We start from the raw sequence: 20,580 nt of genomic DNA, 5'->3' as shown, positions 1-20,580 counted from the left end.
TTCCCCTTTTTACTTTTGGCCATGCAATAGTAACTTTTGCAGCCACTATTTGTGAGCATAATAAGTCAGTTTTACAAATAGCTGGCTTAATATTAGCAGTACTGCTGCTTCTACTCCTGGCTGGTGTGGCCTGAGGGCCTGCTGTGTTCCATGTACTGCTCTGGGTGCCTTCTCTGTACTAACACTCTTGTCCTCTCATAGCACTCTGAGGTCAGGGGAGGTCACAGATGCATAGAGGTTAAGTAACTTGCTCAAGATCACATAGTCAATAAGGTATAAAGCTGATATTTGAATTCAGTAGTCTGGGTCTTGAACTTTATAGTTTAGTTCTCATAGAAAAAACACTCTAAGCCATGAAATTGAAAGTAAACATATCCAAAATTTCACTACCCAGATATTTCCACTATTGACATTAGGTGACCATTTTCAGGTATCTCATTCTGTGTGTTGATAATCACATGTTAATGAGGTCATGATTCTTTATAACCTCCAGTTTTCATTTGACAATACAGTGCTCTAGTGGAGAGATTTCTGCGTGATCTAAACAGAGTATTTTATATTTACCTACCTATTCTCATATAATATTCAAGAGGTTGATGGCTTCTGATGAAATTTGGTACGCTAAAGTGACCATTATGGTTTGCAGTTTGGCCCACTTACCATCTCAAAGCAAAAATAGCAATAGAAAAATTTGTATATGATGGTATTTCTAATTACTATAATTTTTTTCTAAAATTTGTCAATTACAGGTTATAGACATCTTTGACTATATTGCTGTATTATATATATATTAGTATAATATGTATGATTAGTGTTATATATTGTTATAATTATTAGTATTATATGTATAAGACATGACTCCATAGCATTGCTTCAAGGAAGAGTAATTGAATTTTGGATGATAATTTCAGGTGATTGTTTTTAGAATCTAGATTTGTGGAGAGAGTGTGAGCCTTATCTACATGGCCTTTGTTGACATCCAATCTCTCTAACCCTCGAAGGCCTGTTATCCTCAGGCTGTCCTTGTCTTGCGTCCCATGGTGCAGTCTTGCATCTCCCCACTGATGGCAATTTTTCATTTGTTTTGGCAGCTTATTGCTGGACTTAATCGTGCTTGTAATGATGTTGCCTAATGTTTGAGCTAAAAATAAATTCCCCACTGTTGCTTGTGCCTATTGCTATTTGCTCTGTCTCATTAATTGTTGGAGTCCAGTGCTTTTTATTATCCTTCCTTATCTTTGTAGAAATGTGCTACTGTTCTCCTTAGTTTTTATAATTTTAAACAAACTAAATCTCTTTGGATTTATGATTTGACAATATAAAGATGTAGATCTGTATTCTCCAAGGAGGATAATGCTCAGCACAGTGCTTTGCATGTGTTAATTAGTTAATATTTGTTTATTTGTGGACTGACTGAACCAAGTTCTGCCTAGCATACATGGCATTATGGTTAATGTCCTACCTACCGCCCAGTATGAATTATATATATTACATTTGTTGTACAATTTATACTCTTGAAAAATTATATTTCCCCTCTGAGTACTAGAAATGTAAAATTATTACCCTCTTCTTTCCTTTCTTTGTGTAAGAGAGCATTCATTCTTGACTTGCTGTCTTAATTTTCATTCAACTATATATGATGGGTATCCTTTGATTCTTTCAATGGCAAATGGTAATCCTTAGGGTGCCTCTGTAAAAAACATTTTAAAAAGTTAATCATTTTCAATTGATGGTTGAATCTGATTATTTAAAGGTCAACATCTATAAGGTTTGTGCAGTTAGTTTCTTGCTACCAAGAAGATTGTTGAGAAGGGGAGAGTGTGGGCTTTTGAGATTTTTCATCCGGTCCTCTTCAGATGAGTTGTTGTGCTGGTTTTTGTTTCATGCTGAGCTGTGAGGAAGAGCAGCAGCAGCAGGTCAGAAGGACATATGCAGGAACCTTAGCTCAGAGGTCTCCAAGGAGAGAAAGAAATCGATCTGCACAGCTCTGTCTTCCCATCTTCCATCCAGCAGGGTTTGTGTGGGGAGACAAGAGAAACCTATATCCTAATGCATCAACACGTTATTCTTTTCCATTGAGTTTCCTTTTCCCATTCTTCTTTGTTTTTCTACTATATTGGGATCAGGTATATCCCTATTGCTATTAAATTTTTTCCTATCACAATAGGAAATACAACCTTCATTTTCTAGATGAGTGCTTCCAAATCACTCTATTTCTGCTTTAGGACACAATCACAATCCATAGGATAACACAATTTAACAGTCAGTGTCTTGGAAGAATGTCAGGCTTCATTCTCTTGGTTTGATCCATCAGAGCACCATTGTTTTAAGAATCTAACATGAAAAAATATTAACATCATTTTGGGTTTTTTTGTATCATTTGTTTGAAGTCAGTGTTATAGCTGTTATTGCCTATTTTACCTAACAGACTGCCTGAGTCATAATGGATGCTTTTATAAAGTATGGATTTTAAATGGACCACAGTCATAAATTACATGAAGGTGAATTGATGGTTCCATTATTAGCATAGAAACTCTTCACTACTCTACAAATACATCTGAAGTTGACTAGGTTGATTGCTGAAATCAAACTCATTTTATGCTTTTGAAAGATGAAATTGGAGAACACATATACAGACTCAAAAATAGAGTCCTTTAGTCCTATGCTAATTTCAGTGTCTAGATTTGCCTAATCTGGACATTACATTTAAATAGAATTATAGTCTGTGGTTTTTTGTGACTAGCTTTTTTCACTTAGCATAGTGTTGTCAAGGTTCATCTCTGTTGTGACATGGGTCAGTGTTCTCTTCCTTTTTATGGCTGATTAGTGTTCAGTTGTATGAATGTGCAACATTTTGTTTATCCACTCGCTAGTTGACAGATATTTGGGTTGTTTCCACTTTTTGGCTATTATGAATAGTGATGTTTTATGAACATTCATGTATAAGTTTTGTATAGATGCATATTTTGAAAAAATCTCTTAGTTACATATCTAGGAGTGAAATTAATGGGTTATATGGTAATACTAAGTTAAGCATTTTGAGAACCTGCCAAAGTATTTTCCAAAGTGGCTGCACCATTTTATATTCCTACCAGCAATGTTTGAGGTTCCAGTTTTTCCACACTCTTGCCAACACTTGTCTTTGCCTAACTCAAAATCACAAAGATTTACTCTTATATGTTTTATGAATTTTGTAGTTTTAGCTCTATAATGCATTTGTTATTAATTTTTGTATATCTTGTAAGGAAGGGATTCAACTTCATTCTTTGCATGTCAATATCATACAAAACAAGTTGTCCAATACAATGTGTTAAAAATATATTCTTTGCCCAATTAGTTGTCTTTGTACCTTTGTTGAAAATGAATTGGCCACAAGCATGAGAGTTTAATTCTGGACTCTCAGTTCTATTCCTTCGATCTAAAATTTTATCCTTATGCCAGTACCACATTGCCCTGATTACTGTAACTTTTTAAAAGTTTCGAAATTGAGAGGTGAGTCCTCCAATTTTTTTTTCAAGATTGTTTTGGCTATTTTGGGTCTTTTATATTTCCACATGATTTTTAGGATCAGCTTGTAAACTTTTACAAAAAAAATGCAGCTAAGATTTTGATAGGGATTCTAGATGAATTTGAGGTTATTTACTCCCTATTTAAATTAAAACTGATAAGCAAGTTGTATGCTGTCTTTCCTTTCTTTGGAGGTTATGTGTAGATTGGAAATTCAGCCTTGACCTCAAAGTGGTGCCCAAAGAAAAATTCTGAATAAAGTATTAAATCTTCTCAATTTAAAGGTGCTCCCTCTAGTAAACTCACATAGAACCACAAACAAGGTTATATTTGCAAAGTTATCACTTGAAATTTGTCAAACCACTATTAGCCTTGAAATTTATATTTGACTAAATTATGTTTTTTTTTGAAAAAAAGAAGTCTATCTTCAAAATAGTACTATTTGAAGCTGATTGTTTTTTTCAGCAGTGTTATCTAACTCAGGACCAGACACAATACATACCTTAATACATACTACTAAAGGTAATGAGATAATATTCTGAAACTCATTGATTCAAAAGGCTTATTATGGTCTCTTCCTTAGTGAGTGCACAAACTTTTTTTTCACCTGTGAGATATTTCAAGTGTTCCAGAAAAACTCACAATATAATAAATAAACATCTCTAATTGCACCACCCAGGTTTCTTTAACCTTTACTTTTTCCTTCTGTCAGAGGTCATCCTTAAACCCTGGACACTTGAAGAAGGAAGAGTCATGCACATGCTCTCCAGGAGCTGACAGTTTATGTGTGCAACCATGAAATCTGAGCACTGTGTGCTGTTTAACCAGGCTGCTTGTTTGCCTGCACTGGCTTAATTTTGTAAGCACCTACCCATCTACCATAATTGGAAAGGTTAGGTGATTGGACAACCTGTGCTCAGAGGGCCAGGATGCAGGTGAGCAAAGCTGTGGCATAAATACTGGGTCTGAATGGGTCCCTGAGAAAGAAAAGAGAACCAAAGCTGTCATATATCGAAGACCAATGTCAGGCTTTAACATCAAAAGAAACTCTCTCTCTCTTCTCCCTCCCCCTCTCCCTCTCCCTCTCATCTTTCTTCAGGGCTCTAGTGTCTATGGTTAAGAAAGTGGTTCACTATTCATAGGCTGTTGCTCAAGTCAGAGAAAGTTTTGCTTGCAGGAATCCTTGAAGAATGGGGCCTCTTACAAGCTCAGAATGAGCTGCTCTTTGTTTTCTTCTCCATTTGCCCTGCAGCCACTGGAAATAGCAGGCTCAGCTCCAAATACCACCAGCGAATGGCACACATTCAGAATCTGGCTCTTAACCCACTGTTGAAGGGGAATGCTTCACCCTATGGCACCTTCTCCACAAACCCACTAGAGAATGATTTTCCTAAGAACCTCTCTTCAGTGAGAGAGAAAATATATGATTTTGCTTCCCACCCTCCTTCCAAAGAGAATAGCACCTTTAACTAGTACAAATTGAGATCTTGATGAGAAAAATATCCCCTCTCTCCATTTCCCCAACCCCTGCCCCCACAGTAAGGAAATATTAGAAGCTTGTAGTTGGGTGTATGCTATTAAAAATGAGATCAACTGCTATCGATAGGGCTATGCCATATCATTGTCTTTTAGAAGAGGCCTCAAGAACCATCTTCAGTTAAAGTGGTACAGCTGAGGAGGTGCTGTGATGTTGAAAATTGGCAACTGAAACTGTGGAAGGAAAGCATGACAGTAATATTTGAGGAGGGGCATCTGCTGGCAGCTGTGTGGGCAAAGCTGCAGCACCTTTGCTGGAATATATCCCTGGAGTTGTACTGTTTGGAGGTGTTGATGTCATTTAGGAAACTAGGAGCTAAGGTGCAGAATTGCACTCTTGGATGTTATAGTATCACAGACAGGAGAGAAGGAGGAGGGACATGTTCACATGTTAGGATCAATTTAGTAAGTCCTTTGGGAAACACTTGAAACATTTTTGTACTTGGCCAATGAGGTGGGAAGTGAAGGAAAGGGAATGGGAAGTGGGAGACAGAAACAGTGGGGAGGAAAATCTCAGCTGTGAGTTGATCTTTAGAGGCAAGGATGAATGTAGACCCAGCCCCTGTCCCCTTCTGCATTCTCTGTGTCACAGCAGACCCCACTGTTTTCCTCTATTCCCTGGTAGGCATCTTCCCCTCCTCCTCCTCCTCCTTGTGTGCCTTCCTCAGAGACAGGCAGGTTCTAGGAGGGAAGGTGACTCTTAGATGATTCTTCACAAGTTTGCCATGACATTTGACTGGTGTGTATTTTAGTCTGGGTTGCCCTAAGTGAGGCACTGCCTGTGCATTTCAGTTGAGGCCAAGTTCCATTCTGCTGACTGTGAGAGGACCCGTGGCAAAGATTACAGCAGCAGAGTTGGAGACAGGCGTTGGGAAGGAGGTTAAGGTTGCATTTATTAAGGATCTAAGAAGCACTTTGTGCTTCTCTTCTTCGTTTTTCTTATATACAGTTAATTTCCTAAATCTGGTTAGTATGTAGACAAAAGGGCCTATGGAGTCTATGCATCTCATTCTTGACAAGGAAATTAGGCACCTGGACTTCACGTAATTACCAAAAGAGCATGCTCCTGAGAAGAACATGTCCAAACAGGAACAGCTGTAGTGTCCTCAGAGCACAGACTTTGCTGTTTGGAAACACATATCTAGAGCATCCCCTTTGAAGAGGGTCTGACTTCATCTTCCTTCACTCCAAGAAAATATTCACTTTTTGAGGCCAGGGATCTTGTCTTCTTCCCCTTTTCTATTTGTTTCCTGTAGCTGCTGTAACAGATGACCATATGTTTAGTAGATTCCCTCTCTCACAGTTCTGAAGATAAGGAGTCCAAAATGTGTCTTACTTTGCCAATATAAACTACAAGCAGGGCTGTGTTCCATTCTGCAGGCTCTGTGAAGAGTTGGTTTCTTTACCTCTTTTAGAGATTGCTTGTTTCCCTTAGTTAGTGGCCCCTTCCTCCATCTTCAAAGCCAGCAGCACAGCATCTTCAGATCCCTCTGATTCTCTTGCCTCCCTTTTCCACTTATTAAGGACCGTTGGGTTGACATTGGGCCCAACCAGACAATCCAGGATAATCTTCCCATCTGAAGATCAGTTGGTTAGCAACCTTAACTCCATCTGCAACCTTAATTTCCCTTTGCCATGTACCATAGTATATTCATAGGCTCCAGGGATTAGGATGTGGAATCTTTGGAGGCTATCATTCTACCTGACAAATCTTGTCCTCCCATTGCTGAGAACAGTACCTGTCATGTATCAAGTGTTCAATAGATACTTATAGAATGAATGAATAAATTTAGCATAAGCTGTATCTTAATTTCATCAACTTAAGCAATGTTTCATTTCAGAGAAGTAGCTGAGGGGTGGACAAAGCATGGAATTTGTAGTCAGAATACCTGTGTTCAAGGTCTAGTTCTATCATTTAAGAGCTATATGTGTGTGGGCAATTTGCTCAATCATCCTGAGCCTATTTTCTCATCTGTAAAATGAGAACAACCCTATTGTCTACCTGCCTTCACAGGATTATTGATTCATCACATGGGTTCAGCTATTAAATATTTGAGTCCCTGTTGTGGCCTACATAGGGGGTCAGGGAAGGGTTCTTGGAAGAGGTGACAGTTGAGAATGGGTGAATAAAGTGAAGGAGTAAGTCTTGTGGATGTCTAGTGGAGGGGAGGCCGGCTGGGGGAGAGTATGTGTGAAGGTCTTTGGGCTATGTGTGGCTGCTTGTGACAGGAAGCAGGCCAGGAACTGGAGACAAGAAGAGCCTAGTGCTCAAGTGCCTAGAGCCTTAGACCTGTAGTACAGAGTTTGGATTTCATGCTTAGTTAGAAGGATTTTGAATGGAAAGTGACACATTGGACTTATATTTGAAGAAAAAAGTTACTCTGCTTTATAGTTTACACATTATGATGTTAAGAGTTTGCTTCAGAAGACTCCAGTGGTAGAGATAGGGTGAGAATTGAGGAGGGGGAGGGACATACCAGGAACCATGTGTTAGGGACGATCTTGAGGCTAGGAGATGAGAAAATGAAAGTACATTATAATACTGTGCCCTTTTCTTGTGTATATATTTGAAAATTTCCATAATAAAATGCTAAAAATAGATTTGATGGTCTATGTATATAAATATTGTAAGCCAGCTGTTAAAAATAGGATCTCTTGGGCTGCTGTGTGACCAGCGTAGAGGCCACTGCAATTAAACTTCTGGACAAACAGTTGAGGAAAGATGGCCTGGGCTTGGGAAAGGAGGGAAAGGTGGCTGAGGAGTGCTGGCTCAGGCCCTGTCATGGCAGGGGGCGACACTCTCAGACCCTGGGTCTCCCCTTTTTGGGCATGGTCCCAAGTGATGTTTGCCTATTGCCCCGTTCTGCAGGGAGACTCATCTGGAAGATGGACTTTTACTGGGAACAGAAGAGCTAAGGATAGGGGAGACTAAACCAACCTGAGCAGAGTAGAGAGAGGGAGAGAAATAGCGGACCTTAGTGGCATTTCCTCTAAATGCACAAAATAGCGGCTGTGGGATGGGGTGGGTCATAGTTCTGGACTTCAAGGAAATTTCCTTTGCTTGTCAACAGAGGAATTGGAGCAGAGGTTTCCTGCAGTTGGTATTCATGGGTAGGAAAAATGAGTTTCTATAGCATTTTTAGAACCTTGAATCTTATACATTATTCTAAGCTTCAAAATATACCAGTTCATTACCTTATCTTTTAAAAAACACTAAGCCCTATCCTGCAAAACCTTTTTTATGGAAAAAAAAAAGTTTGGATTTTGTTGGATCGTTTGCTCCTACAGAAAGTTTGCATAGCACCTTGTCCATAAGGAGTCAAATGCATGTCAGGTCACCTCTAAATCCCATCCCCTCCTGGGACTTGGTTTCACCCCTTTGATTCTTGAATGCTGAGGAAGTTCTTTGACATTAATTGGCACATCAAAAGAAAAAAAGTAGTAAAAAGGAAAAAGTAATAAGAAGGAAAAGGGATCCTTTCTCATTGCAAAGGTAATATATCCTGTTAAAATTTAAAAAATTCAGAAATAATAAAACAGATGGTGGTCTGCCTTTAATGGGCAGTGTTCAGAAATAACCACTGTTAATAGTTTGGTATACTCTGGTCTCCCAGCCACTTTTGTATTCAACTTTACATACTATTGGGTTTTAAGATATCTGAGTAGGGAGCCCTGGCTGGTGTGGCTCAGTGGATTGAACGCCAGCCTATGAACCAAAGGGTCGCCAGTTTGTATTCCCAGTCTAGGGCACATGCCTGGGTTGCAGGCCAGGTCCCCAGTGAGGGGTGTACAAGAGGCAACCAAATATTGATGTTTCCCTCCCTTTTTTTCTCCCTCCCTTCCCCTCTCTAAAAATAAGTAAATAAAATCTTTAAAAACAACTTTTAAAAAGTTATCTGAGTAGGCATATGAAACAGCCCCTCTGTTTTTCTGTGGGGAGAGTCTGTGGTCAGGGACGTACTTCTGAAGGACACAGAGAGAACATTCAGTAAGAGTTTTTCCATTCAACTTTGCCAGCTGAGAATGTTGGGAATGTCAGGAATTTTCTCTACCACTTTCCTCTTTGTTTGAATCCGAATGGAACCTCGGGATATGTTTTGGCTTCTGCACTTGACTGTCCATGGCCCCAGCATTCAGTGGAAGGGTGAACATTTCTGATTGTGTGCTGGCACCTGGGACCGACCAGCACTGGCTCCCAGGGCTGCTTTGAAGCACTCACCAGAGACAGAGCATTCTCTGAAAAATTATAATACAGACCCAATGCCTGCAAGTTCCTGGACCTGATGCCAGAGACTTCAGGCCTGGATAATTCTCATCTGGGGAGGCCAAGCCCAGCTGGAACCTGTCCTTGTTTGGAAACTTCGTGTATTTTCCACTACCGCTCAATCTTGACATGTTGAGTTTTGCTGCTGTGGAATTTATGTAGCCACAAACCTGCATTTAAGGAATTTTTCCTGAAGCAGACTGGGTGGTCTGAAGGATTAGGAGATTTCTCAGAACAATACTTTCTGCTGTGTGCTGAGCATGCACAAACACAATAGTGTGGGATAGGAAGGAGGGAGGTTTGTGTTGCAAGTAAGGCACTCAAGAATCAGGATCATGGCAAGGGAAGGAGGGTCCATCCAGACCCTGTCTTACCTTGGCCATGAGTGTCATCACAGAGCTGGAAGAACCTTAGCTATCACCACTGACCCCATCCTCACCACTGCCTCCATTTTACAAAGGATGGAAAACGGTGTAGAGCCAGGCACAGGTTTCCAGATTCCGCCTTGAGTCTAGATCTTCGTACTATGTCCCTGTGGTTGGTTCCGAGCACATAGTTCCCTAGCTTAAAAAATAAATTAGCAATTTGAGTTAAAACTAAAATAGTTTTTACTGTAGACATTTGTCAGAGTCTTCAAGGGTCTGTTTCAGAGTCTTTTTCAGAGACTACTAACAATACTTTGTAAGCCTGCAGGGGAGCATTATTACCTGTAGTGTTTCTCAAATTTATTTGGCTAAGAAAGCTTTTTTTTTTTTTTCCAAAACGCACCTCAAGAGCACAGAGTTCTGCAGAAGACCTTTGGAAAGTACCAAACTAGGCCACCTTGCCTCATGTGCCATTTCATATTTTTCAAAAACTTGAGTTTAATTGCTGTCTAATAGTCCATTATATGGCTAAGCCAAATTTATGGTTTTTAAAAAATATTTTATTTCTTTATTTTTAGAGAGAGAGGAGGGGAAGGAGACAAACATCAATGTGTGGTTATCCCTCACATGCCCCCCACTGTGGACCTGGCCTGCAACTCAGGCATGTACCCTGACTGAAATCGAATGGGTGACCCTTTGGTTCAGAGGCTGGCACGCAATCCACTGAGCTATACCAGCCAGGGCGAAATTTATGTTTTCAGTCCATGATGGTTAGACCTTGAGGCTGGTTTCAACTTTACGGCATTACTGATCATTCTAGAATGAATTCTGGTTACTTTGTGATCATCTCTGATTATTCCCTTCAGAAGTGTAATTGTTGAATCAAAGCATATGAACATTTTCAATACTCTCAAAATGCATTGTCCAGTTGCTTCTACCAGTTGTTGGAAGTGGGGACAGAGTTATTAACATCCATCTGTCAAAGCTGAGGAGACTAAGAAGCTCAAAGGCAGTTCCCTTCTCTCTTATCCTGTAGACAGTAATAGAAAAACAAGTATTCACACATACTTAGACATACAGAAAAGGACACAAACAGCCATTTATTTTGAGGGGATAAATTGACTTTTCACAATTCCTGTGCTTCTAAAAAATTAAATGTTATCTGAGAGTTATCTGAACACTTTTATTTGGTATTACAGATGTTCTGTTGGATAGTTAGGGAAGAAAGGATTTTGACTGGCATTGGTTCTTGGTAATTTTCAAATGATCTTTCAAGGTGAGGTTTAAAAATATCGTATCACCTTCCCATGATGGTGAACTTTGCTTCTAGAAGAAATCTTTTATGGGAGTGCTTTGTCAGTCTTCTGCCCTCATGGAAATTGAATTATGTCATGTTCAGTATTGAGGCTGATCGTGGTGCTTTTGCTTTATACTTATGTGGGAACATGAATGCATATTATAGGCTGGAAGTGATTTATCCTTTTGTCCTCCACAAATATTATCCTTTGGTCAATGCATTATTGGGTTTTAGCACTGAGATGTGAACTTTTAACTCATTAAAACTCCCAAGTCTGTGGCAATAAAGTCGTTTAAGTGGCTTCACCAACAGATTTATTTCAAAATGATTCCATTTGAAGGAAGGAAAGAACAAGTAATGCATTATATACAAAGATCTATTCAATAATTCATTAGACCTGCACATCAGTGACCATTTCAGTTCATGGTGTTATAGCTGAAAATGCATTCTGTCTTAGAGGATATCCACAGTTTGTTCCTTATGTTCTTGAGTCCACAAGTACCTTGATTTTTGAGATATGCATTTTGTACTGACTCTCTTATTTGGTGTGTTTAAAAAGGACTATTCTTACCTGAGGTTATTTTTTTTTCCTGAGGTTATTTTTTAAAAATGGACATTTTATGTGATTGGGCTTTAAAAGGATACTTTATATGCACTTCCTGCCATTAGCAAAGCAGGAATCTTTCGAAAATACATTACTTTTTTTCTCTGTTTGGGCAGAAATTTTTATTTTGTTTTCTACATGTGGAGTGAATTGCCAAAGGATGGATTAAAATAGTTTTATTGAGTCTCTGGCCATACCACCCTGAACACACCCGATCTTGTCTAATAAAATAGTTTTATTGAGCCCTGGCCAATGTGGTTCAGTTGGTTGACATATACCAAAAGGCTGTGGGTGTGATTCCTGGTTAGGGAACATATGTAGGTAGGTTGCAGGTTCAATCCACAGTCCGGGAAGCTACGAGAAGCAACCAGTCAATGTTTCTGTCTCACATCGATATTTCCCTCTCTCTTTCTCCCCCTTCCTCTCTCTAAAAGCAATAAAAAAAAAAAGTCCTCGGGTGAGGATAAAAAATGAAATGAAATGAAAAAAAAATGTAAAATAAAATAGTTTTATTGGTGCCTAATATTATAACAAACACAGTGTTGGGCAGCCAATGACCATGGAAAGGCACTCATAGTAAAAGGCTTGCTGTCCTCTGGTGAGCCATGGCAAGTGGCCCAGGCCTTTTGGCTGGGAGCCCCTGAATTCGTCCTGAGCTCCATCCAGCCTGAAAACCACAGAAGTACCAGGGCAATTTCTGTTTAAGGTGGCAACTTGCAAGAGGGCATGGAGTTGGGCAAGAGTTGCCTGATTCCTTCTACTCTGTGAGAGCCACACTAGCATTCTTTAGGGGATTAAAAGGGAAACCTTGAGAACTGATGTGCATCAGATTTCCAAATAGGATCATTTCAGTTTAGCAAGTACTTAGTCCCTGATGAGTTTTGGGTGGGAGATAAAAGTAAATAAGTTTTGGTTTTGTTGTTTGCTGGAAAAGCTTCAGGATTCATAGTTCTTCCTTCCCTCTCTGTCCCCTCCCTTACTCCCCAATAAAAAATGGCTGCTTTTTTTTAAACTTAAAAATCATTTTATTTAAAAATAATTGTAAAATTTTGTACTGTTCAGATTCTTATAAGAAAAATGTACAAATCACTAGAAATCCCACTGTTAACATTTTGAGAAATATTATGTTATACCTACACACACACACACACACACACACATTTTACCTTAAGTCATACTATGCTAATAGGCTACTTGGAGTTTTGTTTTGTTTTTCTTTTCAAGTCAAGGATACCTTTTCCTATAAATAAAAATCCTCATCATCATTTTAACTGTTGTGGAATACATACATACATATATATATAATCATTCATGAATTCTCTATGATTAACCTTTAGGTTCATTTTAAATATTTGCTCCCATGTGCAACAGAGATTAGTGTCTTTGTGTTTGTGAAGATCACTCAGTACATGTTCTCATTAGTGGGATTGATCGTTCAAATGGTTTACAAACAGAAACTTTTGCTATATAGTACTGACATTGGCTTTGAAAGAAGTTCTTTTTTTTAAAGTAAAAATTATATATATTTCAGGTATACAACATGATGATTTGCTGTATGTGTACATAATGAAATCATTACTACCGTCAATGTAATGAACACATCTTACGTTTTTCAGTGGTAAAAGCACCTAAAATCTATTTTCTTGGCAAATTGTCAGATTTAACAATTATCAACCATAGTCATCATACTGTACATTTCATTTCTAGAATTTACTCATCTCACATAACTGCAACTTTGTCCCTTTTGGTGATCATCTATCCTCCCAGCCCCCTCAGCTCCTCATAACCACTATTCTACTCTCTACTTCCATCTATATATTTGACTTTTTAGATTCCATATATAAGTGAAAACATGAAGTTTTTTTTCTTTCTGTATCTGGTTTATTTCACTTAGCATGATGTCCTCCATGTTCATCCATGTTGTTGCAAATGACAGGCACTCCTTTTATAAGGATGGATAATATTCCATTGTGTGTGTGTGTGTGTGTGTGTGTGTGCGTGATCTGTCCAAAAGGTATCCAGCCTTGTAATATGAAAAATAGAGAAATTTAATGAAGAAGACACAAGATACAAGAAACATTGCACATAGGACAATGACACCTCAGTCCCCTTTAAAGTAGGTACCTTGGGACCTCACACAGTTCTCCCAATTGCCATCAACTGCCCCATCATATTTTCCTGAATTTCATCAACACGCTGAACTCTCTTCCCTTTCAAAGGTGATTTAAGTTTTGGGAAAAGCCAGAAGTCTCAGGGCACCGAATCTGGGCTGAGTCACCTGGGTGATTTGATGTTTCATTAAAAAACTCTGCATGAGATGTGATATGTGAGCTGGTGTGTTGTGATGAAGGTGCCAGTCACCAGTTGCTCATAGCTGCAGTCTTATGAATCATCCAAATAGTTTTTGCAGAGGAATGTTCAAGCCTAACACAAAATTTGATGGAGATTCATTGCTCTACTCACTCAGTAATTTTGAATGTGATGGCCACACAGTACACATGCTCCCTCAACAGCATCTACTGCCCCCACTGACTAGTACAGTAAAGTCATCATTGTTCATGTATGTGCATACCAGTCCACTCTCCTTGGCTGCCAGGTTACATTGATGTTGTGCAAACAATTCTTGTTATATTAATAATGGCTAGGCATTTTCCAAAAAAGTCTTGTGTGTGTGTGTGTGTATCACATATTTAAAAATCCATTCATTCATCAATGGACACTTTGGTTCTTTCCATATCTTGTCCATTGTAAAGAATACAGCAACAACCATGGGAGTGGAAAACAGATACCTCTTTGAGGTACTGATTTCATTTCTTTTGAAATGAAATTGAATTCTTTGAATACAAAGGCAAATTGCTGGATCATATGGTAGTTCTATTTGTAGTGGGGTTTTTTTGAAGAACTTCCATACTGTTTTCAATAATGACTGTACCAATTTGCATTTCCACCAACAGTATACAAGAGTTTCCTTTTGTCCACATCCTCACTAACACTTGTTACATTTTTTTTAAGTAATTGCCATCCTAATAGATATGAGGTGATTACTCGTGGTTTTGATTTGCATTTTCCTGAGGATAAGTGATGTTGAGCGTCTTTTTATAAGAAGGTCTTAAAATACTTTACCTTGTAGCTGATGAGAGTGACTCCCTTCCCAAATCCACACTGACTGGATACGTTACATTTTTAAAATATTTAACATATTAATAAATGTTTCATTATTGCTTTTATTTTATTTTAATTTTATTTTAATTGCACATGTTTAAAAATATTAATTGGCAATTTGTGTCTCTTCCTCTGTGATTTATCTATATGTATATCCTTTGTCCATTTTTCTGTCGAGCTGAATTGTCTTTTTCTTAATGACTTTGAAAACCCCTCCACAATATATTCTCCAAATATATTGGAAGATATTCAAATAGATTCAAAGACACATTCTTCAAAATACATGTAAAATCTGTGTGTACCCTCAAAATAATTATCCTGTTTAGGGATAAATATTCTAGTGACCAGTGAGACTTGCTTTGTCCACATTCTGGAGTGAAGCTACTCACTGTCATGATTCATCACGCCACACAGGGATGCAGCCATCCAGACCCCAGCACTGTTGCCCAGGTGCCCTTGCTGCAATATTCCTCATTAGTGTCTCAGTGAGGGACAGTCTTGTGACCCATGCCAGCCTCCTCTTTTCTTCCCCTTGGCAAATGTCTTTTTCTTATTCCTGTGTAATAAGATTGCCCTGGGTCAACCATATTAAAAAAGTGATGAGCTGTAGAGAAAAGACAATTCATAGGATATTAACATTTGAAATAAAATTTATTTTTGGCCTTTGCCCAAGAGTGAATTCCATGGTCTATAAACCATAACATATGTGTAGTCAAGGAGAAAAATGTATATCTGATATGAGCCCTGGGAAAACTCTACAGGGAATTCAGGGATCTTATAAAGATGATTGTAAGATAAAGTGTTATATTTAATTTGGGATTGCATAAAATGTGTTCACTTTGGCCTAAAACTATTTATTGTTCCTAAACAGTTTCATTCACTGGCTCCCATGTACTATCGTGGATCTGCTGCAGCTGTCATTGTGTATGATATTACCAAACAGGTAAGAATGTTCCCTTTAGAATTGAGATGCCATTCATGGTGATTCTGTCTTAGAAAGACCAAAATAGAGATTTCACTGTTTGAATCTTGACAGTATCCTGAAATGAGGATTCATAATGTGGTGGTTGGGGATAATGGACAGTATATATTGAGTTTATTGCATTTATACATAAGGAAGCATTTCAGATTTATCTACTAAATTAAATTAAAAAAACAATGAACATTCATTTTAAAATTGACTGTTTGTGGAGGCAAGGTCATGTGTTCTAATATTGTTCTCCAGAATGTCAGCTTTATAGGAAAAGGAAAATTATTTTTAAGTTCTTCATGCTTTATAATTATAAAATGCTTATCTTCTATTAGTGTTTCACTCACATTTCATAAAATGCCAAGGAAAATGTTCATGTATGTATAGTATATTTGTGTACATGTAATATAAATATATTTTGAGTTATCACATTGAGCATCTAGGATACCAAGGAATGACTGCTGTGGTTTGCTGATGTTTTTTCCTGCTCTTGGAGTCTGACTCAGTTCACAGGACTGCTAGTTCAATGATTCATCACAGTTACCATTCATGAATTCCTGACTACTTTTACCTAAATGTGGTATCTATTGTACCTTGGCTTGTTTCCTGGAGAAAGATTGCGAGTAAAGGACAGAAAGGAAAACAGACTCTAAAGTGTGTGTGTCTGTGTTTTCCTTTTTCTTTCCTTAGGTAAGCATGAACATTGTCTTAGTCTTAAGACTTATAGTCCTTTTTCATGTTAAGTCAAGGCTATCTTTTTTTTAAAAATGCTATTGTTTCTTTTATTTTAAAGGAACTATTACTAATATTAAACTTGGGGGGTGACATTAGTAATAAAATTATATAGGTTTCAAGTACACAGTTCTGTGGTACGTCAACTGTATATTGCATTGTGTGTTTACCACTCAAAGTAAAATCTCCTGTAACCATATTTTGCCTCCTTTTCCCTTTACTGCCCTCTCACGTCTCTTCCCTCTGGTAACCACCATACTGTTGTCCACATCTATGAGAGTTTGGTGGTAGTGGTTGTTTTATTTGCTTTCAGTTTTATTTTTTGTTTGTATTTTTTTGCAGAAATTTATTTTTATTAAATTTATTGGGGTGACATTAGTTTCAAGTGTACATTTCTGTGGTGCATGATCTGCATAAGTCTATACTTTTAATGCTATTTATAGGAGAAAATTACTAATATGATTTTCTTAACTTTATCAGGTTTCAGTTTTAGAGAAGAGAACATTTTGTAGGCTAAGTATAATTTAGCTAATATTAAAATTTGTGCCGAATAAGGGAAGTATGTTCATCTATGCGAGCGTCCTGAAAATGATTTGCCTCCATTAAATTGTATTGTATTTGTATTTTTGTTTGGTTGAAATACATAGGATTATGTATGAAATATACACGGTTATATGCATAATGTTTCCAATGCTTGATTTATACTTTGGGTTTAGGACTCATTCCATACCCTAAAGAAATGGGTGAAAGAACTGAAAGAACATGGCCCAGAAAACATTGTAATGGCTATCGCTGGAAACAAATGCGATCTCTCAGATATTAGGTAAGATTAATTTACAATTTTTGTGTGTGTTTAATATTCTTTATCCCTCAATGTCTATGTGTAAAAAGTTGTCATGCCTCTATTGTTCTCAGTGTAATAATTTAATTAATAGTCATTCACTTGTGGTGGTCAAGGTGTTATTTATTCAACCAGAATAGAATTAAAAGAAAATAGTAGGAAAACACAAATTCGATGGGCCACACATTGATGAATATTAAAATCAAATTTCATATAAACAGCACAGTTACATCCCTTACACTAAATGTCTTTGGGCTACATGGTTTTATTATTTTTATTGTTACCTTTGCTGTTATTATTGTCATTATAACTACATCACCATTTTAGTAACACTTTCATGTGGTAAGGAGAGTTAACTTCTTAACATTTTCCATACATCACTGTTTTATTCCTAGATTTAACTTAGGGTTGTAATCAGGTCTATATAATCTCATTGTTTTACTCTAATATCTGAATATGATTCATCATATGTAAATACTTGGGCTTGTTCCAGAAACACTTGATTGTTGAATTCCTTTACCTGGAGAGAGATTTGTAGAGATGCAGTCCACATGGGCTAGAGATTTGATGATAACTATATCTAGTCTCATAAGCTATTGTGCAACTCAATAAAAATGTTATAAAGGAAAATAGAGAATTTGTGTTGTCACCATTCCCCTAGTTAATTTAATTCTCAGCAATTCCAGTAGTTGATTTTCATAAAGACAATGACATCATGCTTCAGATTTTGCTAATCCAAGTACAATTAAACTAAAGTTAATTAACAATGAAATAGACTTACAAAAGCTCTTAACATGGCCTTTGACAAATTGCTCTTTTTTTTCCAAAGCTTCATATCACATTGTATCAGTTGGTTTATAGTAACAACTATCAACACCACTTAATCATTTGTTTTTGTGGGGGCTGGACAAATCTTTAAACTTCCCAGACTTAGTGCAGATCCCTACTTTCTTTACTGTAATCCTAAAACCGTGTACTCTCCTAGTATTCCCAGCAGAATTGCTGGCATGGGTGGGTCTAGAGAGCCTTTGCTGAAGAGAAGATGCTATCATCTGACACCACTGAATTGTGGTAAAAGGTGTGACTTTTGGTAGACTGAGCCTTGTGTATTGTGGGAGAGCTGATGGACTAGAATCTAAACAGAAAATTATTTAAACTTGAACTTAGTTACATGGAAATGAAATCCATTTGAAATGAATTTCAAGAAACAAAAAGGAATTTATTGGAAAGTACTGGTATCCTCATGGTAAAAAATAGGCTGCCTTTGGCTCTGGTGTGTCACATGTTCCAGCTTTAGTCTCTGGCACTCTCTGTTTCTGGTCTCAATTGCCATGGGAGGATTTCCCACATCATGACAAGGCATGTGCGGCCATGGGAAGGGAGTTGGGTAGTGCAAAATCACTTTTCCCACCATAACCATGAGAATGGGAGGGTGGCTAGTTTGGAAGATGGTCACTTCCTAGTAAAGTACAGCCTGGACAAACAAAACATGTCTGTGACATGGTGCCTTGGCTACTGGCACCTTAAAGACACTCTTTCTCAGAGTGAAATTCACCTTTTATGCACTGGTACAGTGTTCTCCTCCATGGGCATTCTTTGTGCTAGCCAGTTCCTGTATATACAATTTTAATAATGCATAATTCATCCATCTCACCTCCAACCATAAATTCACTCACAGCCCCTTGATCCCCAATGGTAAACAATTCAAGACCACATCCAGCTACTACACCTGGTGGTGACATCATGGGGCCACTCTCACATCACACAAGTTCTGATTCTCTGGGTGATTCCCTTTCTCCTCTAGTTTGGCCTCAGTGAGGTTTGAATATGACTTCTCAGGATCCTGCGGTTGTAGTTTAAGGTGTGGAATGCATATGTTTTGTTATACTTGAAAGTTATTTTAGATGCTCCCTGTTATTGAATCATGTGGGAAGAAATGATTCCCTTTGCAATTCTCCTTCAAACCTCTAATTAAGTCAATAAGGTACTAGTAAACTTAAAAATTTTTAACATTTATTATTATATAAATTAAAATTTTGTTATATTTTATTGAGATATTTTATAAACCATAAAATCCATGTGTTTTAAGTATGTAGGTCAATAAATTTTAACATATTTATGATGTTGTACAGTCATCATTACATCTAATTTTAGAACATTTCCATCATCCTACAAAGAAATATCATGCACATTTACAGTTACTCCCAATTTCATATAATTTTCTCTTGTGCTTGAATTAATCTCATGCTGTTTTATACAGTAGTGTGCTGTACAGCATTGTACCTAGGAGCAGCAGACTATTGCAATAACTTAGCTGTGTAGTAGGCTTTACCATCTAAGTTTGTATAGGGTACTCTGTGATGTTCACACAGTGATGAAATCACCTAATGACACATTTCTCAGAACTTACCCCTGTTGTTAAGCAGTACATGACTGTAGTTGTTTGCGAAATGCCCTCGACCTTAGACCTGCTTTTTCTGTCTCTCTGTCTCTGTCTCTTTATTTTAAAAGGAGAATAGCAAGTAAAAAAAACTTAAAAACGTATTAGTCTTGGGCTCACATGGAACATCTCCAGGGAAGACCAAATACTAAGCCATACAGGAAGCCCCAATAAATTTAAAATAATTAAAAGTGTACAAAGCATGTTTTAACATTACAATGGAATTATATTAGAAACCATCAACAAACATGTGAGACTGGGGAGAAACTGCATCATTCACACAATGCTGGTGTGAATGTAAAATGGTGCAGCCACTTTGGGAAACAGCAACTTAAAAGAAACTCTAAATTGCAATTATCGTGTGGCCTGGTAATTGCACTGTTGGACATTTATCCCACAGAAATGAAAACTTAGGTTTACACAAAACTTGCACATGAATATTTATAGGAAGTTTGTTTGTAATTGCCCCAAACTAGAATTAGCCTAGATGTCCTTCAAAAGGTAAATGGCTAAACAAACTCTGGTGTATCCATGCAATGGAATATTACTCAGCGAGAAAGAAAAACATACTACTAGTGCATGCAACTTGGTGAACCTGCAGGGAAATTATGCTGAGTCAATAAAGACAACCCCACAGGTTTCATAGTGTGTGATTCCATTTATATGTCACTTTGAAATGAAAACATTTTAGAAACAGAGGATAAACTAGTGGTTGCTAGAGATGATGGTTAGGGTTGATGTGGGCAGCGGGGAGGGAGGAAAGTGGGTGTGGATATAAAAGGGCAACACAAGAGATCCTTGCTGTATTGGAACTGTTCAGTATCCTCTCTGTGGCAGTGGACATGTGAACCTACACAGATGA

The 20,580-nt window shown here is 37.7% G+C and overlaps 1 protein-coding gene across 1 annotated transcript in view; it reads left to right on the top strand.

The window, feature by feature from the left end:
* Positions 1-20,580, top strand: part of RAB31 (RAB31, member RAS oncogene family) — a 159,381-nt gene that overhangs the window by 88,992 nt on the left and 49,809 nt on the right. The window contains exons 4-5 of the mRNA XM_045850142.1: positions 15,607-15,678; positions 17,154-17,260. Of these exons, the coding sequence (XP_045706098.1) occupies positions 15,607-15,678; positions 17,154-17,260 (179 nt within the window). The remainder of the gene's footprint in view (positions 1-15,606; positions 15,679-17,153; positions 17,261-20,580) is intronic.

Source organism: Phyllostomus hastatus, unplaced genomic scaffold, assembly GCF_019186645.2.
Source record: "Phyllostomus hastatus isolate PE091 unplaced genomic scaffold, TTU_PhHast_1.1 phas_contig_80, whole genome shotgun sequence".
NCBI lineage: Eukaryota > Metazoa > Chordata > Mammalia > Chiroptera > Phyllostomidae > Phyllostomus > Phyllostomus hastatus.
This window is presented reverse-complemented; position numbering and strand designations above follow the sequence as displayed.